This window comes from Muntiacus reevesi, chromosome 12, assembly GCF_963930625.1.
Source record: "Muntiacus reevesi chromosome 12, mMunRee1.1, whole genome shotgun sequence".
NCBI lineage: Eukaryota > Metazoa > Chordata > Mammalia > Artiodactyla > Cervidae > Muntiacus > Muntiacus reevesi.
In genome coordinates, this window is record NC_089260.1 from 31,173,316 (window position 1) to 31,199,891 (window position 26,576).

The 26,576-nt window shown below is 38.6% G+C and overlaps 1 protein-coding gene across 11 annotated transcripts in view; it reads right to left on the bottom strand.

Moving 5' to 3' along the window:
• Positions 1-13,665, bottom strand: part of TRPS1 (transcriptional repressor GATA binding 1) — a 272,551-nt gene extending 258,886 nt beyond the window's left edge. For 4 of the 11 annotated variants that reach the window (XM_065902729.1, XM_065902727.1, XM_065902721.1 and 1 more), the window contains exon 1: positions 12,716-13,140. Coding sequence is in view for 1 of the 11 variants with exons in the window: in XM_065902728.1 (XP_065758800.1) it covers positions 12,060-12,069 (10 nt within the window). In the remaining 10 variants the exon portion in view is untranslated. Of the gene's footprint in view, positions 1-5,740; positions 5,948-11,154; positions 11,238-11,539; positions 11,667-12,059; positions 12,167-12,715; positions 13,141-13,638 lie in introns of those variants that run through there. The other 7 variants (XM_065902730.1, XM_065902725.1, XM_065902726.1 and 4 more) reach the window with 6 other exon arrangements.
• Positions 13,666-26,576: the final 12,911 nt, after the last annotated feature.

A 26,576-nucleotide genomic window follows, 5' to 3' on the forward strand; every position in this document is an offset into this window, starting at 1 on the left:
TTTTGAAAATAACACATTAAACATGATCTGAAATCATCATTTTAGCCTAATTTCACAACAGGTTTTGATTACACCAGACCAAAAGTTTTGGAAAAACGTTCGCCTGACATCACGGGAACCAAAACAAGAAGGTAGTTAGTTGAAACGTCCACATTTCTACCAGTGGAGACACCAAAATACTGTTAACACAGGGGACCGGAATGGAAATAATGTTACTTTCTGAGAGTCAATTCCACATTCAGGGAATAGTCCGGTGATGTGTTCTGGTTACTAGTTTGCAATTTCGTGTCTATTTCTTAGGGCTTGATGCACTTGCTCCAAATGAAAGTATTTCAAAATAGTCTTTAAGATGAATGTGCAAAGCCGCTGCTTCTTTAGGGTAGCAGCCTTATTTGGTTTACACAAAACTATAATTTAAGGATGCCAATCATTTTAAGCAAAGCAGTCTGCAAAAATAAATAAATAAACAAAATACAGGCAACACCAGAGACATTTCTCTTTATACTAAAACATTTTTACAGTAAAATACATCAGGTTAAAGTCTTCACTGTATACACAGTTGAATTTTAAATCTGTGCATTTGAAAATATTTCACATTTTCTTACGAATTTTGGGAAATTCTGTAGGACTACCTTAACGCTATTTCAAAGTTGTTTAAATTTTTTTTTTCTTTCTCCTTCAACCAAAATTTTTGATACAAATTGCCTAAAGATACATCTGAGAAACAACTAAATATCACGTTATTTTACACGGTTCAGAATTTTGGCAACTAACCTCAAAGAATAAATATATGATTTTCGGATACCACTCCTGTTTGAAGTAAAAATATATGCGTGCAAATGACATAAGAAAGGATTTCTGCATAGCGACTCCTTAGAAATGACCAAAATATCTTATCACCGGAAGGTGTGGCAGGGACGCTCTATTTCTGATGCCCTCAAAATAAGTTTCTGAAAAGATAACACACACATACAAGAATAAAAAATGAATGCAAATTTAATTTGCACTTTATGGGAGATAAAAAGGGTTCTATAAGTAGAAAACTCTAAAAGATAAAGTATTTCCTCTCCTTTCTGGTTAAAAAAACAAAACTCAATATTTCAAACTTACAAGCAATCCAAGAGAATTTGGAAAATATTTCTCTAAAAACCAATCCAGAATGCAGGATGTCAATTTGAAAATAATGGAAGCATATTTCGTTTTAAAATTTGAAAACTTTTTGAAGACAAAAAAAATCAAGTTAACATCTCAGTGATTAACTCAGGGGCTGCATAGCCAAGAACAACTTTCAGCACTTAAAACATAAAACTGTCAGTTTCCTCTGCTTGGAGACAAAACATACAGAAAGCAAATATTCACTGCTCTATTTTCCTAGACATGAAAGACAGAACTAACTTTGTAAAAGGTGATCACTGAATATTTCTACCTATTATTATATTTATGCCATGGTTCCTAAAGATCAGTTACAAATTCCAAATCTCAGAACCATTTTTAGTAGATGGCTACTAACACTTCATTACTCCCCAAACCCTGATGGAAATACAGTCATTTATTGAACTTCACTACAGCTCAAGGCACAAATATGTTAAACAGTCTATGCATGATGTTATTGAATATAAGCTACCATAAACAAGTAAAACTCTTTACTAAAGATCTCAAAGGGCTGAAAGCATGATGCTTGGCATTCTATTTCTTGCAAATCTAAAGCATATTGATGGTGAGCATAATTTAAGAACTCTCTTCCCTGAATCAAGATACATTCATTTCAAGCATCATCCATGATCAGACGATCAAATTCATATTTATAAACTTGGAATACAGAGTTGGGTGGAAGCACTGAGTAACTAAAATTGCCTTATTTTTTTTGCCAGAAATATGTCACAGCTGGTGCTTACAATTGTTGAAAAATTACACCAAAACTTTATTTAATTTCATTGGATGTATTTCCTCATAGAAATGGAATGGCAAAGGCCTGCTCAAGAGCAAACAAGAAAATCAAATTATTAGTTTACAGTATATAAGCTTCTCTTTTTTATGCAGCTCCCTCCCCAAAATATAAATATTATAAAGAATGAAAACAAAAACCCTAGAATTGGCTCATTTTTTCACTGAAAGGAGAAATCTTTATTCCTCCAAAACCTGAAATATTCGATCCCAAAGAGGAAAAAAACAAACAACAACAACAAAAAAATGGTAATACACCATAGCAGAAAAATTCAGAGGAAGCATGCTTGCTCTCAGCATAATTTTCTTTAGCAACCTGAGATGAACAACATCACGCTGCCCGTGATCTCTGCTTACTCCTCTGAAAACCATCCAGAGGATTTTCAAAAAGGAAAAATTTCTAGTTCTGCTTTCAAATGCCAAATTAACTTACTGGGCCTCCACTCCTGAAGGGAAGCAGCACAGTAGCACAGCAGAAGCTAGAGGATGCTTTATGTCAGGAAAGCCGGAACTGATGAGTGGGACCCCAGTGGGCTTGATCTAACTTTCCCAAGTACCACAGGCAACGAGGTCAGAGTTTTCCATGTCAAAAACATATAAATAAGTAAAGCCATACACAGCAACAGTTCCTTATGTTATAATGGTCTTGTGCAGTATCCAAGTCCCCCTTCTGTTCAGATATACATACTTACAAATCGTTCTAAATAGGAACCGAAAATGGGAAAAACAAAAAGAAGGGACATCTGCTTCCACCAGTATCTACCACTCTGCTTTCCATTTCTAATCATCGTTGGTCTCACTTCTTAATTTTTATCACTGCCAGTGGAATTATTCAGGGAGTGAGACGAGCATGTATCCACCTAAGTAAACGTTCATAATGATATAGTGAACTATGCTAGGAGTAACAAGTACAGGACAAGTGTGTCGGGGTGTACACAAATATGTGGAACGGTAAAGAGTTAAATGCCTGACAAAGTGAACATGCAAGGTCATGCACAAACATTTACACATAAAATGTGTACTTTATGATTTTTACTACTGACTTGAAATCTTGAGTGACAGCTTTCTTACTTAAAGCTTATCAAAGTACAAAGAAAAAGTAAAATGTAAATAATGAGGGCACTCTTTCAACAACATAAATTGTCTTTAAGAACGGGACATTTCAAAGTAGAATAAACACTGATGGGACAGAGAGTAAAATAAACAGTTTATTGTAATTGAGGTTTAGATGACATCAAGTTTCTTAATTTACTACATCTTGCATCCAATGAATGTAAAGCAAATTCGTTCTAAACGCAAAAGAGAAACATCTCCTTACTATCTGCTTATAAATTACAGAAAATGAGGTTTCATATTAACCCATAATTACTTAAATGTGTAACTGCTTACACTGGCCACTTATACCTAAAGTTAGCTTCTAAAACGTACCTAAGTTTGCAAAACTGAGGAGTCAAATTTGCAATAATCTTTTTTAAAAAATACACTGTACTTCCAATAGTAAGTTAAAAACAGTATGAGACATCATTTGTGTTTTTCAATTTATAATTTAATTAACATAAAATGTAGCAGCTAAATATATAAAAATACACAATTTTAAACAGTCTCAAGGGTATATCTATAAACAACTGGTAAAGAACTATTAATCATTCAATAATCAGACTTAAATGTATAGAGAATATTTAATAACATGAGCCCTGATTAGAAGTTATATATATGTGTGTGTGTATATAAATATCACCAGTCTTAATTTCCATCAGTTGAATGGTATTTTAAAAAATTAAAACAACCTAGATTCTCTTCTCAAAAATATTTCATGGTGTCAAAGTAAAGCAGAAACAAATGCCAAAATCTCTTTTAGGAACGTTTGTATGTTCGGAAATTCTTAGTATTATAACATTGAGAGATAAAACAGGCTGACATGTTTATTTCTACATCTTTCATAGCTAAGGATATGTGAATACTGACATGACAAAGAAGTCACATGTAGAAGTTCGTTTTAATTTGTCTTGCCAATCTTACCCCCAGTTCAAAACCAAAATTTTAATTAAATAAACCCTCAAATAGGTGTTGGGATGCATTAGGTAATTAAAGTGGATATTACAAAGACTAAAGTCATTTCAAAAAATATGTAATATGTTAAAATTCCATTCGGTGCCTGTAATGCAAAAACATTCTATACGAGTGAGAATATAGCTATGTGCATGTGCGTGTGCGTGTATGCTCGCGCGAAGTGAATGTGAAGTCACAAAATCACACCCTGCACTTGTGGCACAGCTTACAGCAAAAAAAGCCGAAGTAGATTAGTAATGCTTGGTCCCTTTGCACATGAAGTGTATCATGTAATAGAGAAATTAGATTCCACAAACTAACTTCTGCCTTCTATATTTACACTATTTATAGATGTATCTGATCTCAGATATAATACACGCTTCTATACAGAGAAACAGAACTAGTGATTCACAAGATTGACTGAAAGCCATACTATAGAATCTACTCAAGAAACACACATTATAGTAAAAGTGTTTGCTGATTTGTAATTTTCATAAATTCTGTGCAAATTCAAGTGAAAAAAACTCTGAAATAAAAATCTTTTTTCATTTCTTTTTTTCTACAACAAAAATATACTCAATGTCTAAATAGCATTTGTGGTGTATCTATCATCCTATACTGATAATACTCAATTTAATAATAAAATATTAATGCTTTTTTTAAAGCTCAGGACACAAACATGTAATACAGATGTTTATTATTCTTTATAATTCTACACTACTCACTATCATGAAAACAAATAATTAAAAGATAAAGCAATTATAAATGCAAATAAGAGAATCATGCTTCTATCAAATAAAGGGGGAAAAAAATCAGAAAATAAAGTATGGACCCTTGTGTATTTCCCTCTAATACTATTACAGAAGCCTTAAATAGCTGATGGTCTGAGTCATTTGTTTATTTGCATTAAATAAAGTGAATATATAAGTCAACTTCTGACTTACTTAAAAGTATTTAGAACATTTTACAGAACTTATTTTGACTGTGTCCATTACCTAGATACCGAAGTTGTTGTATTGTGTTGCTTGATGAAATAGGACATACAGCAACCCTCAAAACCAGTATTACAAGCCTGGCAAATAGCATCACATTTGGGTGACGCACGGAATCCATCACCCTAGGGAAAAACGCATTGGATCATAGTACGAAGTCTTTACATGTTCCATATTATTTCTACATAACGTTTTAAGATGACAGAATTGTAAACTATAAAGTGCTATTCCATAAAAAGATATATTCAGGAACAGCACTAGTCACTTAACTGCTCCTCTCAACAGAAATTTGGGACTTAAAAAAAAAATTATCTGCAGAACTATTTCTTAAAATACACCGAAAGATGGCATTTTTGTATAAGGGTTTTTTTTTTGTCATTTCTTAAATTCCTTAGTAAATTCAGTGTAGGTATAAGTACTGTGATCATGATGGCTTTATTATGTTTAAACTCCACTCATTTCAAACTTCGAGACTATATAAAGTAGGTCATGCCTTAAAAGATTCATGGTTTAAAGTGTAGAGTTAATTGTTTAGCAAAGTGGATTCCACCATCAAGGTGTATCTTAGTATTACCCATGCACATATACTACATACACAAAACATACCTGCAAGAGCATCCGCACGTATCAGCAGTAATTGAAACTTACCCTGACACTTCAAGCATTTTCAAGTATTCATAGTGCTAGATTTCCTCTCACATTACAGACATACTACTGCTAATAACCAAAGTATTACACAAATTAAAATATGTTACCTTTGTTCAAACAATACCGCAGCTCATTATACAACAGAAAGTGTCATCCTTAATCGCTCAGGAACGAAGATAGTGGTGGATTCTTGGAGAAGTGGTGTGGAATGGTTTGAGGCAAAACCGAAACATATTGTTTAAGTAAAGCTTAAGGGGAGGGGATCATATGCGCAATTGATGTAATTTTTTTTTTTTTTTTTTTGGTATCATCTTCCACAAAGCCTCTCCAACCCCTCCCCACCACTCAACAGTAAACAAAACTACTGATATTAAAGGACTGCAGCACTAAATACCTCCCTTTGCCTTTTTTTCCCTTCTTGCAAAACTTTATTACTGTTACCTCAGTTTTGCAGTAATAAACCAACATTCAATCAACAAAACCGTAATGACAGAGATACATTTGAAAACTTTGTAAAAAATAAAACAAATCAAGATTCATGTTAAGATACTTCTGCTCTGCTGATGTGAACAAGTTATAGTGTAAGTTCCTACGGTTTTTCCTGACACATCCTTATGGCAAGGAGTGGTTAGCAGAGAAAGAATGTTTCTGATCTGAACTGAAGTCTATAGTTATAAGAAAAACTGAGAAAAACATTAAGGTAAATCAAAACCGTCAAATTTTCATGCAGGGAACTCTTTTAACTTCCCTAAATATATGGGATGCTTTTAATGGTAATTACAAATGCCTTAAAAGACATTTTAAGGTATCTGCGAGATAGCTAATTTTCAGTATGCATTATTTCTGAAACACACTCTGTGTAAAAGGGGTAAAATAGAACCTCAGCACAAATTTAGGGTTAAAAGCAAAATCAAAGACAAGTAACTATAAGATTTAAACCAAGACAAATAACGATTACGATTTGAACCTTACAAACAATCCCTATCAGAAATTTTGATACTTCTGGCCCCCCAAATAGGGCAGAGGGCCTCATTTCTGGGTGCAGTGTCTCTCCAAGGAAGGAAAAACTGGTACAAATCTTTTTGCCCTCTGAAAAGATTCTCCTATTTGCTAGCTTCTGAAGTTGCCCTGATGTCAACCAACATCACCAATATATCTCTAAACTGGAGAAAGTTCTATTTGCCTGTACAAACCAAGAAGAGAGAAAACGACTATTTTATAAGGAAAAAAAAAAGAAAAGAAACTAAAAACACTGTGTGATAACAGGGTTAAAAATTATCCCCTAAAATTGTGAGAGAAAAAAAAAGAGCCGCCCACACAAACTGACCCTTAAAATTAACGCTTTCAATCTAAAAATATATTTTTGTAAAATTTCATCTATTTTCCTTCCACTGCACATAAAAATGATTAATGTCAGAATGAAACTTCCACATTTCAAACTCTTGCTAACAGGTGTAGCATTCTTTACATAAACATATTCATTGACCTGTCGCTATTGATAATCTTAATTAATTCATCGCAAATGAAACAAAAACAAATGTTTTACTCCCCCCCCCCATAAGAAATAACGCAATACAAATACCCACTCTCCCCCAAACCCAAAAACTGTTTAAGTTATGGTAACCTGAAATGCACCATCCATCACAGAGAGCAATTGGAGAAATCCAACAGGGCTCAGCAGGAAAGATTTTTAATAACAGATTGAAAAACAGAATAAAAATAACTGCATCAACAGAGCCTTTCTTCCTCAGGCCACAAGCCCGTTCTTACTTGAACTTTTTTTTTTTTTTTTTAAATGGCATTTTGGCCACTAAAACCAATCCAGAACATTATTAAAAGTTAAAAGCTACCAATTACTTCTGTCTGTTCTTTTAAAGCAAAGTTTGGCATTACGTCAGTTGGTTTAAAGAAAACAAGAAAGAGAGAGAGAAAGAGTAAGAGAGAAAGTTTCCTGCTTGTATAAACTAAACCACCAGGGAAGGTGTCTAGCCACTTGTAAAGTATTTACTGCAGGTTTTTAAAGAGCTAGAAACATTTTAAAAATTAAAAGTTTTTCTTTCTCATTTTTAATGAAATGTACTTAGCAACGGAAAGCGTTATCTTTCATGTCTTTCTTTGGGGTATTTCGATGCTACTTGCATTTCAATCATAGCTTTGAGTCAGAAAATGATTTCCACTGATGCTTCAAATGTGAAGGACATAGATAATTTTATCTTCATTTTTGCTACCTGGATTTGTGCTCTTAGGGAAAAGAAAAAAAAAGTTTAACGATAAAAAGTAGACATTGCTCCTATAGCAGCTACTGCAGCTGCAGTGACCATCTAGGCTTATTCATCTAACTAACTCTTAACAGTTCAAATCATTTTCATCCACAGATCCTTTTGCAAATTCAGCAAAGGGGTTTCCTTAAACCCGATGCTCTCTTTCTAACCTGAACCAAGTTCTACATTATTATACCCATCAGAGAACCAAATCAAAGGCCAACGAATTCGGTTTTCAGGGACCTAAGAACCACTGAGTGATGGGACAACTCTAAAGGTGACCATAATAGCAATATTAAAGGCATTATTTATAAAGGTCATATGTAAGTGATAGAATATCCTATACAAATAGACGGCCTAAAACCTACTAACACCCGAGGATACATTTTTAAAAGGGCTATTCCCTCTGCAAAACTCTTTGCTACTGTACGGTGTATAAAACACCACTTGGTATTTTAAAATATTTCCTTTAACCTATTGGTTAAAGTTTTTAGGAGATAAATAATTTTAATAAATATAAAAAAAGTTCCTCGATTTTTTCAACGTAAAAATTGCAAAGTGCATTAGTATTCTCTATCTGTGATGAGAGAATCAGACTAAATTTCTACTTGATAAAGGTTGTAAGAGTTTCTTCATATTTTATCTAAGGGGGACCTTCCAGTTGCATAAATCATAACTAGACTAGTAACAAAGAATTCACTTCTTTGTCTATAGTGGGATCAAAAGATGAACAGTTATCATGTAGATAAAGTAAAACCAAGTCTAGACATGCCGTCATTAATTTCCCCAAATTTCAATCAGCAATAAATAAGGAAGCTAAATGAGTAAACAAGACTCAGAATTAGTTATCAAGGTTGTTAGTACTGAAAACCAGCAAAAGAGGGGAAGAGAAAGAAACCTCTGTTACCTGGAAGCTTGACCAAGGATGAACAACAGAAAAGCAAGTCCATAAAACTTGCCTGTTTTTATCAAATTGATTGTAAGTTGTGAGCTGCAATATTTGGGACAGGACTGTCTGAGTTTATAGTTTTCTGTGCCTGCCAAAAACAGATGCAAACTACCACACTGACTGTCCTGAGGAAACTAAATTAAGCAAAGGCAAATACCAAGTGGAAAGTTGTCAGCCTGTTGAATGAATAGCTGCATTTTACACACGGAGACTATCTTAATGAGAATATGTTTTAATGTGCGCCAGTCATTTTCAGTGCATCACTTATTACAAAAATAATCATTTTCCCTTTAAATCAATTATAAACACCTGCCCCTAACTTTCTTAAAGTCTGGTGCACACAATAGCATAGTAATGTTATATTATTGTTATCAAAGGGATACTGAAGAGGAAAAAGTCTTACACATATGTATTATAAGAAACATTTAAAGGGTGGTTATCTATATCTGTGTTAATTTCAAATTCAAAATAAAGTTTCAGCTCAAAAACAATCTGCTGCAAGCCCTCTGAAAACTTTCAGTAATGTTTCTTTACTTCAAAAAAGAAGGTAAGACAAGAGTTTATTAAAACTTACCACCCTGTGGTATTTAACACAAATGTACAGATCATAAATTGCAAATTGTATTTCTTCTGCATTTCTTCTCCCTGGCTCACTCTCTCCACAAGATACACACACACACACACATACACACACCAAAAATAATAATAACAATAATAGAAACATCACTGAAATACTAGAATCTTAAAAAGCAGCTTTTCCACAGATGCATTCACTTCCCTGCTTTGAAGGTTTTCCTTATGAATGAAGATTTCCTTGTGTGTAGCGAGACCTACCCTGTGGAAATGAGAGTAAACTCAGGAGTGGTACGTGACTTAAAAGGAAAGTAAAAATAATACTGAAAATACGGTAGGGCCATGTGTAACTCACTTATGACTAGCACTCTCATATGGATTCTAACCTATTTTTAAGCAAGTATGAAGAAGATGTTATAAAACCCTTTAAAATCTTGCTCTTCAAAACACTGAGCTCTAAAATCAAGCCAGACTTCCCAGCCACGATGACACTCTTCTTCTTTTAATGTTACCTTTAAGAGACAAAGGACCAAATCTAAAAAGCAGCAAAGACCCTCGCAGCGTCTAAAATTCAAAAGAGTAACTAACTTTTTTGTGAGGAACTTGCTATGTTTCACCGTTTATTGGGAGAGTGTCCGACTTCGTTACTACGTGTGGAAAAGCATTCTGCACACACATATCCTAACATAACAGATAGATCAGGAAGCCATAAACATCAGCTTGCCGATGGTAAGTAATACTTTGCCAAGAGTATTAATAAAGACCAGGAATGCCTCACGTTTAGAGAACTCAAGTCTGAGCGTTGGCACTAAAACCCTCTTTCCCCTTCAGGAGTTTTATTTTCACATTACTAATATCCAGAAATCGTCATCAAACTTGAGCACGCTGGTGGCCCGGTATACAACTGGATCTAGAGATGTTTCCATTCAAGGGTATAGCTTTAAAAGGAAGTTATGAAATCTAAGGACAGAGAAGCTCTAAGGCCCATAAGTTTGACTTGTTAAGATTAAGCACGTCATTAATAAACTTTCACTTAAAGGTAAAAAAAAAAAATCCTCCAAATGTTGGTATCATTTCCAGACTGTCCTGTCAGCATCACAACTTACAGGAAACGCTTCATCTTCCCATACAAACCCTGTATTTATTCACAACCCTGGCATACTAAGGGAAAGAAAAAAAGTCCACACCGTTTTAGAGCTAGTTAGCTTTTCTACATTAACCGGTGGAATATCTGAGAAAGCGGTCTAAGCAAATGAGGAGCATGTCAGAAACCTGACAACAGTGAGCTCAGGAACTTTCATTCTCATTTTGTCCACGTCAAGAACTGGCCGCCCGCATGACTTTTTCTTCGCTGCCCCTTGCATTTTTAACTCTGGCAGGCTTTTCTAAATGATCAACTTTTCCTAAAACCAGCAGGAAAAGTAACATGATGCCAGCCAAGATCCATAGGTTTTAACCTAAGAGCTGGAAAACTCGAAAAAGTGGTTGGAAGCTTCCTAGTTTATTTTTCCTTTGGACAATCACATTTTCAGCCAACGACCAGGCCTAGAGTAAGCATTTTGGGGTAATTCTGTCTCGGGCCCTATCTGTATTTTCCTTTTGTACTTTGTCGCTCTCAGCCCCTTTCCCGTTCACCTGGTGCGTTTACGAAAAGTTCAATGAATCTCCAAAAGTTCAATGAATCGGCCTAACTGGTCTGCGATTTGAACGTCTCCGCTAAGCATCTCACTGCACTTACCTCACTTAAAACTCTAGCCGTGATTTTCCAAAATAGGATAAGGATGAATACGCTCCTATAATTTTGATATATCATTAAGTTCCATCGCTCTCACTCAAAAAACTTTCAAAGTCTCAATTCTGAGGCCTAAAAAGATATGAGGAAGTAAAGCGAGACCTAACATCTAATATTACGTCCAGGATTTCCCTCTGAAACCCACCAGTCCCTCTAGCCCTCTAACTTAAATTGCTTTAGAGTCTTAGGGCCATAAAACAGTCACTGACTTCCCTGGGGAAAAGGGGGAAACACCACCAGCTCACACAGGTACTAACAAAAAAAAAAAAAAAAAGCTTTCCCAGCCACAAAAACAGCTTTGCACTTCAAACGGCTCCCACCGCCGCCTCACCCTCAAATTATTCATGGGGTCCCATAATCCTGGAGTTATTTGAAGGGACAGCGGTGTTTGCCTTGGCCTTTCAAAGATGCGTCTCTCTAGAACCCAAACAGGAACTGAGCAGAAGGCGAAGCGCCCGGCTGCCTGGATGTCCCACCGCTGTCAGGCATTTCATCACCGGCCAGTGTCCGCTGACCCGCGACCCAGGGCGCATCATCCGCACCGCAGAGGAAGTCTGCCCCTTCCTCGGCCCCTACGGAAGCGCCCGGCGGCGAGGCCTGCCACATGGCCCGAACGGGGCACAGACCCCTCGGCCCGGCGGCCCTGAGCCGCGCAGGGGCGGGGGCGCCGAGGGATGCGACACCCTCCACCTCCAGCCCAGCTGGGCCTTTAAGGGAAAAAAAAGTTTGAAGCCTGGCTTTGCAAACTCTTCAAAGCCAGCGCCAGTCCTGGGCTGTTTTCCCACTTCGGGGGACCACACGAAGGCCCCTCTCCGAGACCCTCCCGGCCCTCCCGAGTTCTCCCAACTTACTACTCTGCATGCCGGTGCCTAACCTGCTCCCCGCTTGTCAGGAGCCCCAGAAAACTTGCGGTGGCGGCGGCCCCTCGGGTCCAGCCACCCCCAGCTCCTCCGCTGCGCCCGGTAGGAGAGAATTAAAATCAGCCAGAGACAGCGAGGGGGGAGTGGGGCTGCGAGGGGGAGGGGGCACCGGCCTGAAACTTCTTTTTTTGGCAAATGGGGATTTGTTTTTCCTCCTCCCCGGCGGCTGAACTTGACCCTCCTGACTCCAAGAGCTACTGCAGTTTGAAGTCTGTCGTTTCTAAGACTCAGATGCCTCAGACCCACCAAAAGGGAGGGGGGGGGGGGTGGAGAGCAGAAGGGAAGAAAGAAAGAAAGAAAGAAAGAAATCACACGCGCAAAAAAGGAAGAAAGAAAATGCATGTGAAACCCGAGAAGCCTGCTCTTGGCTTTCTGCACACTCTCCTTCTGCTCTTTTTTTTTTTTTTCAAAGAAAGTCACTTTTAATTCCCAGGGCTCCCCGCTCGCGATCGCCCACATTTTGCGCACACACGCGCGGGCGCAGCACTCGCGTCGCGGCTCCGCGGGCCCGGCAGAGGGGCTCCAGCGCCCCCCCGAGCCCCCCGCGGCCCCCGGCCCCGCGGCCCGCCCGGGCCTCCCCTCCTTACCTGTTGATTAATCGTCAAGAACACCCTCGGCAGCCCGAAAGATGGTGGCGCGGCGGCCAGAGCCATGAACCGTCTTCGTTGTTTGCAGAGTTGATCTTGGATTATTGGAGGGGGGGGGGAAGAAAAGGTCTTTCCTGCCTCCCCCCCTTTCCCTTCCCTCCCCCCCCCCTTATAAAAAAAAGAGAGAGAGAGAGAAAGAGAAAGGAAATAGAGCAAGGATGTGCCCGGTGCCGGGTGGGAGGGGGGGGGGGTGTTGTTTTTTGTTTAAAAAAAAAAAAAAATAGGCGAGAGAGCGATGGAGAGGACGCGAGGTCTGGAGACAGGAGCAGCACCAAAAAAGAGGACGCTTGAGATTGCAGTGAGATCGGGTCTTTATCAGAAATGTTATCGCTTGTCAGGACCTCAGTCTCCGCGCATTACGTCAGTTTCAAGACACCAACACTATTAATATCAAAGGAGCCTTCGCGGAGGAAAGCGCCACCCCAGACCAAGCTCCCTTAAAGAGACAGCGCGCGTCCCCGCGCCGCCGCCGCCGCCGCCGCCGCCGCCCCGCCCGGCTCCGAGCACCCGCCGCCGCCGCCCGCCCGCCCGGACCGGCCCCGGCCGCGACCAGCCGGCTGCGCGAGAACTTCGGCCGAGTCGGAGCGCGGCGAATGAGAGCTGCGCGGTGCAGGGACCCGGCTACCTTCCCGCCCCGCCTCTCCCCCCTCCTCCGCCCCCACCCCCCGTGTGGGAACGTGCGGGCTGGGAAAGGAGGAAAAATCCGCAAGCTTTGGGGATAATGTGATAAAGACAAGGACCTACCTTGGGGAGCGGCGGGGGTGGGGGGCAGGTGGGGGCCGGTGCAGGGCAGCCCAACCGATGGTCCCCAAACACTCGAAGATGCTCTCCTGAACAATCAAAAGAACTCTCCAAGTGTTTACCTTGTCGGTTGCTACTTTCCCTTCTGGCTCCCAGTTAAACAGCGGAGGATCGCGCGTGTGTGTGGCCCCTCCCCCGCCCTTCCCCAGGACGTGCCAGTCTTAGGACACCTAGCCGGTGCTCAGGGTTTCCCTGGCATATGATGGCCAGAGGGCTTGGAGGGGAGCAACTTGAACTCTATCCTGAGTTGGAGAAGCGCGGACTGAGGTTGCTATGGTTTTCTGAGCCGGAGAGAAGCTAGCAAGCTCAATGGGTGCTTAAAGGGGGTACGACAAAATAGATAAAATGGGGACATTATTCAAATGCAGCAAGATTAATACCTGCTGCTCTTTGGGGTTTTAGTAGCAGATAAGGGATTCCGAATTAAGCATGACATTCTTTTTACCAATTCACATCTTCAGATACTTTCATTGTTAAATAAAATTCTCTCAACATGAAGTTACTGAATCGAGAGAGGGTTTTTTTTTTCTTCTTTTTTTTCTTTCCTTGAACTTCTAAAGATCAACAATGCATAAAAGAAGACCAAGACAGGATTTGAAGTATAGTAGGTGCTAAAAACTAAATAAACATTTCTTAGCCGTTTGGACTTCATTTTCTTCAGTGGGGTGACTTTGGCGTGTTTTTCCTCTAGTGAAAGTCAGTTTAAGCTAATTTTGTGCTACAAGAAAAAACATCCTTCCTTCTCCAAACTACAAAATGATTAAAATTAGAGTTTTAGAGAGGTACGGCTCATGAATCTGTGAGTTGAAGATGAAGTAATTTCCTCCAAAATATTTTTCACTAAATGATTCTCCCATCTTCTCAGAGAAAAGATGAGCATATTTTCGAAACATATTATTATCAGAAGTGAAAAAACCAATCATTTTAAAAAATTACGTGCTCTTAAGAACTTCTTTTTCTGTAAGGTCTTCATTTCTGCTTAATACAACTAGTCAGACAGATAACATGAATCCATTTTGTAACACTTCTGTTCCACAATTGTGTCCCATACACTCTTTATGAGCAGATAAACAACAGCACTTTTGCAGTAGAAACTAGTCAGGTAAAAGAGTCGAAACACAGTGAAGTAAACAGTATATCCCTAGAACAGTGAGAAGACAATGAATCTCATATGCATGGAGTTATTCATATGTTATCATCAATTTAAACGGATTTGGAAAAAGAGATTTATATATGGTCTTGCTTTCAGGGAAAATTCATATCAAACTCTTCAGTAAATCTCAGTCACCTACTAATGACCACCTGCATATTTCCACACTAGAGTCATTTAATACTGTCCACCACCAATTTCCACTGTAAAAAGTATTCATATATTAAATATAGAATTTTATTTTCTTTTTTAAGCCATAAATTAGCTTACCAACTTTTATGGAAATATGCACTGGCACAGTGAGAAGCATTTTTATTCAGGGGAAAAAAAAGGATCTGAGTGAAACATTCTTTAGCCATGACTAACTAAAAATATATCGAGTAAATTTTGAAATACGTATCTAAGTAGTAAAACCATTTGTATTTGAAGGGTTAATACCGCCTAAAACTGCTGAGGCTGGTTTGGAACTGATAAAAACTGAGGCTATAGCATCCTACCAACAAAGTTAAATAGTACAATCTACCACAAGTAATAGTCCCTAATCTCCTTCTGCTCTCCAAGATTTAAATGGTATTTTAAAAGGGGACGTGATCTTACTCTCTGTCACCCTCAAATCTAAGGCAATCGTCAAGAGTGTAAATTTACTCACATGAAACAATCATTGATTAAATTGGTTAAAAAAAAATAAAATTACACGCTTTTGCAAGCACAAAACCCTTGAGATGGCTGGTGTTTTTCCACCTGTAATAATAAAATATTTGACCATTAAGTGTACCCCAAATTATATATTATATAAAAAGTTAAAGCCGAAGGTCTGAGGGTGAATTATGTCCTTTAATTGAAAGGATAAAGTTACACTTCAGGTACTAAGCCAACAAATTCATGGTCACTTAAAAATGTAATGAATGAAGTTTCACGGACTCAATTTTGTTGAAGTTTGCCTGAGAAATGAAGAATCTCTCCATGTTCTTTTTAGTATTTCAAGTTGGAATATATAGCAGATCAAAATGCTGTCTGTATCAATCCATTTATATTAACCACAAAAGATCTGTAGAGAACTTAATAAAAGCACAAATATTTTTTGTAAACTTTTCAAGCAAATTACTTATTTATTTATGAAATAATTTATGAAGAAAATTTTTACCTCATGGTTTAGATATATTACATATGCTCTTGATTGACACAATATGTTTAAGCTCAAAGGCCCTCGAAGCATTAGCATTTTTTAATTCTAGTAGGAATATTTCAAAACAACCAGCTAATACATGAGGTCATAATTGTTTGACAGTTGTTTTTAATATATAAAATAAGTTATGTATATTGTTTTCCTTCAAATGTTTGTTGATTTGTTTTTATAGTCCTGACATTTGCATGGCACAAACTGAATTAGGGGAAATATTAAAGATTTATTTACATTTATTATCTTCTGCTGTCAAACATATGCAAAGCTCTTAAAACCATTCTTCTCTTTTGCTTTTATATGCAATGCATTTCTGAACAATGGAGCCTGGATATTAAAATGACAACCTTCCTTTTTGAAGGGTGCATCAGAAAATAAAGAAGAAATTAAGAGAAATTTTAAAAAGCAAACAAAAGGAATAACTTCCAACTAAAATAACTTCTTTATGATCTTCCTTAATTCTTTGAATTCTGGAGTTTTCTCTCAAGGCTGGACCACTGATGAAACAATTCCTTGAGCTGTATTAATGCTTATTTATTTATAAAAATCACATAATACACTTTTTTATTTTAAGCATTTCTTTCCCACCTTTTCTTGTAGTTTATTCATCAGAGATGCAAGAAGGGATTAGTAGTTACGCACAAGCATACTTGTCTTACATTTTCAACCTTTTAGCACATAACTTACTTACAGTCCCCGTGCCTGTAATCACAATGATTTTACCTGATGGAACACGTATTTCAGAAATGTAATCCAACTGTTTACTCTAACACGTCATAAATTGCAATTCCTTTCAGAAACCTCAAAGATTGACAACCCTTGGTCCTAAATGCCAACTGCTTTACCACATACTATCAAGAAAATATTTATGTATTATTTGCTCTCAAGTCCGTACTATATCATAGGAAATGGAAGTCCATTTTGCCTCCCAGCATATCAAAAGCAATTATGGAAACAGGCGGCCCTCCTTCAGACTGAGACCTGAAACAACAATGTGTGTATCAAAGGTGAACTTCCCTTTCTTCTTGCAATCACACACCACTCAACCTTTAAAAAAAAAAAAACCCTCTTCTGTGCAAATTATGATCATTTTCCAAACTACCTATTTCTGAACACCTCTGGGTGAATTTATTAAAGATAAATTCAGCTTTAAATAGCCTGTATCTGGTTTTCAAATTCACACTTAGACTTGCCAATCCTCCCCCTGCAATATCAGGCAACTGCCTAGTTAAACAGATGGGCCTTGCAGCCCACCCTAAAAGCCAACAAACATGGGCTTTATTTAATTAAAAGAGGAAACAAATTTCTGAGGTGTGGACACACACACACATACACAGCATGCATACACGCACATGAACACACACACACACACACATAGACACACACACAATCCCTGCCTGGGTGCCTGAGAATAATAATAACATTTCTTCCTTTTTCATTAGTTTTTATGAATGTCCAACTGTATTACTATCCATTGGATTGAAAGCAGAATCATATAGGCTAGCTCAGCACTGTCTATCCAAATCCACCCGTGCGGGAAACAGCTGGACTCACTTCCCTTCTCTCACATCAGAGAGAAGTTTACATCTGAATGAACCCAGATTCACTATCTGACCCTGAAAACTAGGTGTTTTCCAATTTTCTCTGTATTTCTAACTTCTGCTCTCAGAAAAAGTGCTGTAACACTTCTTCATCTCATTCACTCATCCAGTTTTGTGCAATTAATATTCTAAGTTGTATATACACAAGCCCAACACAAAATTTTGCCTAAATATCAGATGGTAGTATTCCACTGGACATTCAGACTTGTGAATCTGAATGGTAGGATACATGTCAAATATCACAAATTAGGAAGAGGAGGCTATGCACAACAGACAATATGGAAGGAGGAAGGAAATAGACAAACCCTATCTCTGTTAAAGGCATGAGTCATCCTGACCAGAAACCTCAGACATTTGACATCTTTGGCAATACCCACCCCACAGGCCCCACATCCAATCAGTTACCCAGTCTTCCCCCTGTTCCCTTTCTAAAGGCTTTTGTACCTCTTACTGCCTTTATTTCCATCCACATGGACTCTTCCCTAATTAAAACATCATTATCTCTCCCAAGACATCCCTTGGAGCTCTTCTTCCTTCTCTCTCAACCTCTATTCATTATTATACAGAGCTAACCGGTCAGATCACCTCCCTTCAGCATTTTTTATTCCCCATGACAAAAATCCCAGGACTCCCAACTGCCAAAGGAATAACACCAGGGGCCTGAGGGCATTCACGTCCTCCTAATCCAGTCCTGAACACCTTTCTGGCCTCATTCTTCACTCCGTTCTCCCATTCTCTCCTGACCCACTGATCAAGCCCTTCCCCAGATTCATCTGACATTTCAAATGCTTGTTTTATCCTTACTGCCACCTTCTACCCCGAAGGGAGTAGAAGGGATTTTGAGGGACCCTTTCCTGCTAGCTCTCCATGTTGGACACCTTCTCTTCTGCCAAAATCAAACTCAGATCCTACCTTTTGCTTGAAGCCTTCCCAAATGACAAGTAGCAATGCAGGAAGTAGGCTTCCATGGGACTTGCTTCCTCTCTCTAGGTAGTAATTCATCACGGTGACTCGTGTGATGTTGTTTCTTGACCTAACCACCCCCTAAACTGTAAGATTCTTGAGGGCAGAAGACCATCAGATCGTAGGTATTCAGTAACATCTGTTAAATTGAATTTGGAGGTTGGAACAGGCTCTTTACATTTTACTTAGAAACACACTATGGAGTGCAAGTTTTAAATGCTCCATGTGGCCTTCTCTTCCTTTCTTTCTGTTCTTTTTCCCCTTAATACATATGGTCTGATGTATTATGTGCCAACTGAAGCTTCAGGGTGGTCTTCATCTCAGCAGCATATTTTTGGCACTATATCAGAGAAGACGTTTGTCCTCTTCTGAAATATTGTCCTCATTATCGTTAACTTTGGATTCATAATTCTATGTTGCTCTAAAAATAGTGAATTAAATTGTCTTTAACTAAATCCTAGGCATTAAAATGTGGGGGTATAGAAAATGAAGTTGAAAGCTGAGAATTCTTTAGATGGGAAGAGATTATTTGTAGTTTTAGAAATTATAAGCATACATTAGGAAAACTATAAAAATGAGGTAGAGATAAACTCTTTAAGCATTAACAGTATTTTTTCCCTTTATTATATAACATAAAAATATTGGATCATTTTAATATACATCAAATCTACCAATAACTATTAATTTTGCAGATATTAAATCATCAAACACTTATGTGATACTTAATTGGGGTAAAAGATCCAAACATCCAGGTTCTCACAGAGATCATGTTTCACAAGGTTACGTGAATCCCGTGGAAGCATGTGTGAGCATGTGTGCATGTGTGTGTACATGTGCATGTGTCTATGAGTGTGTGAAAGTGAATGAAAGTCGCTCAGTTGTGTCTGACTCTTTGTGACCCCATGGACTATACAGTCCATGAAATTCTCCAGGCCAAAATATTAGAGTGGGTAGCCTTTCTCTTCTCCAGAGGATCTTCCCAACCCTGGGATTGAACCCAAGTCTCCCGCATTGCAGGCAGATTCTTTACCAGCTAAACCACCAAGGAAGCCCCCATATGGTAAATGAAAACTTCCATGTAGTTAACATTCCATCTTGGTGTTCACACACTTGATTCATCCTTAGTGTATCTAGACAATTGGAAGGGCTTGGTCTATAGACACCCATGGAGACATGGCCAAATGATTCAGTGAGAAGTATCATTTCGACTCCAAACTTGGTTCATCAGAACGTGTATGCTGCTCGGAAGACAGAAGATGATCCACTTCTGGAAAGCAGCAACCCTTCACTTTTTCTGTGCTCTATACCATGAGAAGCAGACCACTCCATCCCCCTGGGCTTCCTTGCCATCTGGATGCTGGAGGGATTTGACCAATGACATCATCAACTCAAAGAAATGAGAGCAGAGACAATCAGAGTCCTTATTCTTTCGACTCTCTCCTGCCTGGCAGCCCCTGTACCGTGAATACAGTCCCGTAGGCTTCCGGTAAAAAGCCCTCCCACTCTGACTGCTTGTGGTTTTAGGCCCAGGGGTTACTGCTTCTGGTGGGTTTTAGGCCCTGGATATTGCATCATCTCTTTTTAGGTCCTTAAACTCTGCCCATGACTTTTAAATGATCGCTCATGAAATACTTTTCAAATTTTTCTTTGAGTTTCCCTCGTGTTATCTTCCTGGATTCTGATTGATAAAAATCTTCTTTGTAACTGAAGGTCTAGCAGAGTCCTTTAACTCAGTAAATTATAGTTCAAAAAGTTAAACAAATGTATGTCAAGTAACTGTGATATGCCAGACACCGTGTTAGGTGTGAGTGTCCCAGGCGGAAATGAGCTGACATACGCTCACCCACCTTGTGGATTTTATGGTCTAATTAAGTACTTACTAAATTAGCTTGGGTGCTTTTTTAAGAGTACAAATGTATCTTGATGTTGTTGTTGTTTAGTCACTAAATTATGTTTTCAACTCCACAGACTGTAGCCTGCCAGACTCCTCTGTCTATGAGATTTCCCAAGCAAGAATACTGAATTCGATTGCCATTTCTTTCTCCAAGGGATCTTCCTGACCCAGAGGTCGAACCCACATCTCCTGCATTGGCAGGCAGATTGTTTATCACTGAGCCACCTAGAAAACCCAGTGGGCCTCACCGATTGAATGGAGGTGGGGCCTGAAAATGCAATTCAAATAAGGACACCATGCAATTCTTGTCTTCACTATAGAATGAGAGAGTGATCTTTTGACTATGACATATATTAAATAGTTCACTACAACTGTGAAGATAGACCTTGATAAAGATTGAACTAATTTGGGGAATAAGGTTGTTCATATATGGTGGGCAAGGTCATTTATTTGCAGAGCTTAGACCCTGAGGTTACTGTGTCTTCATGGGGTGGTCAAAAGTTGGGGGTTACCTGCGTCTTTTGGGGGTGGTCAAAAGTTGGGGGTTATTGCATCTTCATGGGGTGGTCAAAAGTTGGGGATAGATAATACTCTATACAAAGCTGTGATAATTGTCTTTGATCATTGTGTTCTATCATAGTAACTCCCACCCTCTCCTTTTCCTCCCTAGCCAGCAACCACAAATCCGCTGCAGCAGCCCCAGCTGCTGCTGGGTTTCCCCAGCAGAGCAGAGCCCTGGGCAATTGTTCCAATTTGCTCTAGTCTAGACTCTGGAGATAGCTCTGTCTGGAAAGAGAAGCATGGACACTCATAGTTCAAAGCTAATTAAGTCAGTAAGATAAACAAGGTAAGACTCCTGGGAATAAGGAGAATTTCTTGAGCCCCAAGAAATCCACAACTTAGAAATTGAGAACACTGGTAATACTTGAAACTTCTAACTATATTATTCACCTCTCCCCAAAATATCCGAGGTCTTTGGATCAGTGAGAAAAGCATTCCTTGCTCAGTCGTGTCTGACTCTGCAATACCAAGGACTGTCGTCCTCCAGGTCCCACCGTCCATGGGGTTTCCCAGGCAAGAATACTGGAGGGGGTTGTCATTCCCTTCTCCATGGGATCTTCTTGACCCCTGAGTCTTGGGTCTCCTGCAATGCAGGCAGATTCTTTACCATCTGAGCCACCAGGGAAGGGACAGGCCAGTGACTACAGATGACACTATCATGATCATTATGAGTAGCTTTTTATTAAATGATAATATGAATTATCATTTTATTCCTATTATTCTTAAACCAAGTTTTGAGACAGTACTACCTAATATGTTTTCAATATTCTTTAACTTCTGTTTTTTCAAAGTAGTCCTGGGCAAAATCCTTGAACTATTCATATCCAATTGTTAACTATGATATAATGCAAAATATCATGGTGCGATATATATACATATATTCACATGTATAATGAAGTTTTTAAAAAAGGAAACATAATCAAAGCATATCACCTACTCTTTTTCAAATATAAAGATATATGAAGAATGCAACTACTCCTTCAATTATGCTTAGAGTTTCTAACTGCTGTATAAGTCAGGAGTCCAGCACAGATGTGAGGTGCCAAATTTTTTATTATTTGAAGAGACATGTAACTTCATATCTCGATCTCATATTAGATGAGTAAAGGCAAGTCTATGTTTAGACCACAATATTAAAAATGAACATAAAGTAACAATCCAGAAACAACCCATTCTGTGAGGCACATCTGAACAATTTGTCTAGATTAATATATGGAATATGTTCTAACGATGGTTGAAGTATTGGCTAATGTTAACTTATGCTTTGGGCAACTACGCTGTCTGCACTGCTCAGAAGGACACCATACTGTGACTTCTCACATCATCAGTCAACACTTAAAATCTTGCTGTTTGTCATGTGTAACATCAGTCATGTCCAACTCTATGCGACACTATGGACTGTAGCCTGCCAAGCTCCTCTGTCCATGGAATTCTCCAGGCAAGAATACTAGAGTGGGTTGCCATGCCTTCCTCCACAGGATCACCCTGACTCAGGGATCGAACCCGGGTCTCCATTCCAGGCAGAGTCCTTACCCCTGAGCCACCAGGGAAGCCCCAATTTCTGCTGAAGTCATGGCAAAATTTAGCCACTTAGTGCTGGACGTTAGGCCTCCTCTTTCTTGGGAAGGACTACTATAATACCCTATTAGAGGGTATGCTTCTGAAAGCACAGATTTAGGGAGCACTGACTTTCCATTTAATGCAGATCTTCCCTCTAATTTTACCAATAAGAAAGCAGAGGCCTAGGCCTGCAATGTAGGCATTCACTGTCCTTGTGTGCTCAAGGACACACAAGTGATAATAATGGCTAACACTCATGCAGGGTTTGTGATGTGCCAGGCTTTAATATCACACATCTATTGTTTTTTGTTTGTTTTTTCACTTTTCGGCCACACCATGTGATGCGTGGAATCCCTGACCAGGAATCAAACTCATGCCCCCTGCATTGGAAGCACAGAGTCTTAACCACTGGACCACTAGAGAAGTCCCTTTCACATCTATTAATTCATTTAATCTAAATAAATATTCTAAGACGTAGAATGTTTTCCCATTATTCCCATTTTATAGGTAAGGAAACTAAGAAATATGCAATGACACAGCCAGAGTCACATGTAGTCAGGTGTAGAATTAGATGGATCAGGGACTTAATGCCTCACTACACTATGTTTTCATTCTGGTGGCAGAATTGTAACTCAAATGAAAGCCTATGACTTTGACTTGATACTTGACCTTGCAAATACAAAGTGTGTATTGTGTACACACACACAGTGTGTGTGTGTGTGTGTTCCTACTTATGGTAAGTCATCTGCTAGTTTTCAGCTACCAACAACCTTTCTCTCTGAAGGAAGAGAAGCCTCCATTTCTAATCCATAAAGGTGGTTCATTGCAAGAAAGCAAGTACCAAACTCTAGCCTTGCTTATCAGGGCTTCACATTCAGGAACCTGACAGAGTGAGGGTCATGGAATCCTCAGAGAACAATTGGAGAGGAAATGTTGATCTATCCATCACACTTGGTCCTGCAAAGATGTGAGGATGGAGCTCTTGCAGCTGTCTTGCCACCACAGAAGCTTTGAGTAAATACAGAGAAAACAGACGTTAGACATGGAGAGACAGATTTGGGTTCTGCAACATTGCTGAGACCCTTGAATTACACTGCTCCTTAGTCAGTTCTCCAGTTTTCTTAAACCAATGTGAATTGACTTCCCAGGTGGTGCTAGAGGTAAAGAACCCTCCTGCCAATGCAGGAGACATAAGAGATGCGGGTTTGATCCCTGGGTTAGGAGGATTCCCTGGAGGAGGGCATGGCAACCCACTTCAGTATTATTACCTGGAGAATCCTGTTGACAGAGAAGCCTGGTGAGCTACAGTCCATAGGGCTGCAAAAGAATCAGACACAACTGAAGTGACTTAGTATGCATAATATGTACGCATCACAGAATTATACTATTATAGAACTTAAAAATTATAATTGCATCTCTATCCAATTATAAGATAGTCAAACAAATAAATTTTCATATTTTACCCAAAATGGTATTGCACAGATTGATGAGCTGTTTTTCTTGCCAGACTTGGCTCTGTGTAATTTTTGACAGTATCCAACATCAAATCCACTCTCACCCTCCAATAGCAAAGACATGAAGATATTAGAAATGTTTTATAAATGTAATAGACATATCCAAAAACAAATTCCAATAACTGCTGTGAACAATAGCAGAATATTTGAGATATCCTGTACTCTCTCTTAAAAGTGAAAGTGTTAGTTGCGCAGTGGTGTCTGACTCTTTGTGACCCCATGGACTGTGATCCCAGGCTTCTCTGTCCATGGAATTCTCCAGGCAAAAATACTAAAGTGGGTAGCCATTTCCTTCTCCAGAGGATCTTTTTGACCCAGGGATCGAACCAGGGTATCTTGCATTGCAGGCAGTTTCTTTACCGTCTGAGTCTCCAGGAAATCCCCTGTACTCTCTCTAGCTCTGGGATATTTGTGTAAATCATCAGTTGTATTTAACAATTTTAAATTACATGTGTCCTTGACTTCATAAATTACTATTCTTGAGTCAGTAGAAGACATTTTTTTGTTTGTTTGTTTGTTTGTACAATACTCTTGAAAATATGCTGAAGGAAATAAAAGACTAACTAGGCAAAATGTCCATCCTAACACATTGATAATCCTTTGGTATTTGAAAGTCTCCATAAGAAGATGACCAAGGAATTCAAATCACATGTGAGAATAGAGATTTCATAGAGGTCCTTGGTGGTCAAAGAAAGATGAGGGACAAAATTAAAATCTATTCGGTACATAGGGAACAAAATTATAGTTACCAAAGGGGAAAGGGCAGGGGAAGGGATAAATTAGGAGTTTGAGGTTAGCAGATACAAACTGCTGTATAGAAAATAAATAAGCAAGGTCCTACTATAAAGCACAGGGAGTTATACTCAATGTCTTTTAATAAACTATAGTGGAAAAGAAAAAAGAAAATTTGGTGCACAAAGTTTACCTTTGGTATTAGCCTGAGTGTTTGAATGATTATATACATCACATCTATGAGCTGTCAGCCCTAAAAAATTATTGTCCTAAACATATCTAGGGGTAGACTCAAACGATCTTTCTGTCATCATTTTTTGTTGTTGTTTGTTGCTTAGTCGGTAAGTCACGTGCAACTCATTTGCGACCCAATGGACTCTAACCTGCCAGGGTCCCCTGTCCATGGGATTCTCCAAGAAAGAAGACTAAAATGGCTTGCCACGCTCTCCTCCAGGAGATCTTCCCGACCCGGGGATAGAACCCTCGTCTCCTGCATTGCAGATGGATTCTTTACTGCTGAGCCACCAGGGAAGCCCTGTTATCATTTTTAATAGGGATTAAATACTAACCTCTTGTGTTGCATTTCATTACTAGTTACTGAACCTATGAAATATGGCTCTAATGGTGTCTATTTTCTATTTATGTATAAACACAGCACTTATTAAAACAAGGTTATGCTGTGACAATGTGTGAGACACTAAAAGCACAAGAGACCTAGATGTGCTTAGGCCTCGGATGTTATGCCAAATCTAAAAAATCTGTTAAATAAGTAAAACATTTGAATTATTCTGACCTTCAAATATATATTTTCCAATTTATTCATGAAATATTGTTTATAAAAATAAAACCGTGGTGCGAGGCAAGATGTAACATAATCTTACTCTAGTCCACATACAATCATAAAAGTTAGACCTGAAAGATTCTTTAAAGATTCATTTGTCTATTGTTCCATCTTAAATGCAACAACTTTAAGATAAGAAATGATAATAATCACAATAATGATAATAATTATTAATATAGAACATTTACTCCATGTCAAGCATAGGGTCACATCCTTTACTCTTCAAACAACTCTTTGCAGGAGTTATGATTATTATTCACATTTTAGTGGTAAGGAAATTGAGGCATAGAGAGAAATTACTTGCCCAAGATTACATGGCTGGTGGGGGACAGGGTTAGGATTTAAGTGTAAGCAGTCTGGCCTAAGAAGTTCCCCCAAAAAGTAATTAAGATATTTTATATTATATTTTATAGTTAGTGATGATATATATTAGTTATTACTAGGCTAAAAATAATCTTTTCTTTCACTAAAAATTAGTCAGTTATATAAGTGCTGTGTTTATCAAGCGACTTTTGCTTTTAATTAATTTTTCTAAAATAAGGAATTATAAGTACTGTAAGTGCTCTTAAATGTTATTTTATTTTTCTTAACAGGTTTTTCTTTCTTTCTTTCTTTCTTTTTTTTTTGCTTAGAGCAAAGTATCAGAAAGTCATATAACTAACATACTCTGAAGTATGTAACTATAATGAACATTGTACATTGTGAACGTTCATTGGAAGGACTGATGCTGAATCTGAAGCTCCAATACTTTGGCCACCTGATGTAAAGAGCCGACTCATTGGAAAACACCCTGATGCTGGGAAAGATTGAAGGCAGGAGGAGAAGGGGATGACAGAGGATGCGATGATTGGACGGCATCACTGACTCAATGGACATGAGTCTGAGCAAACTCCGGGAGGTGGTGAAGGACGGGGAAGCTTAGTGTGCAGCAGTCCATGGGGTTGCAAAGACTCAGACACAACTGAGTGACTGAACAGAAACAAGTTCTGTAATTAAGATAAATT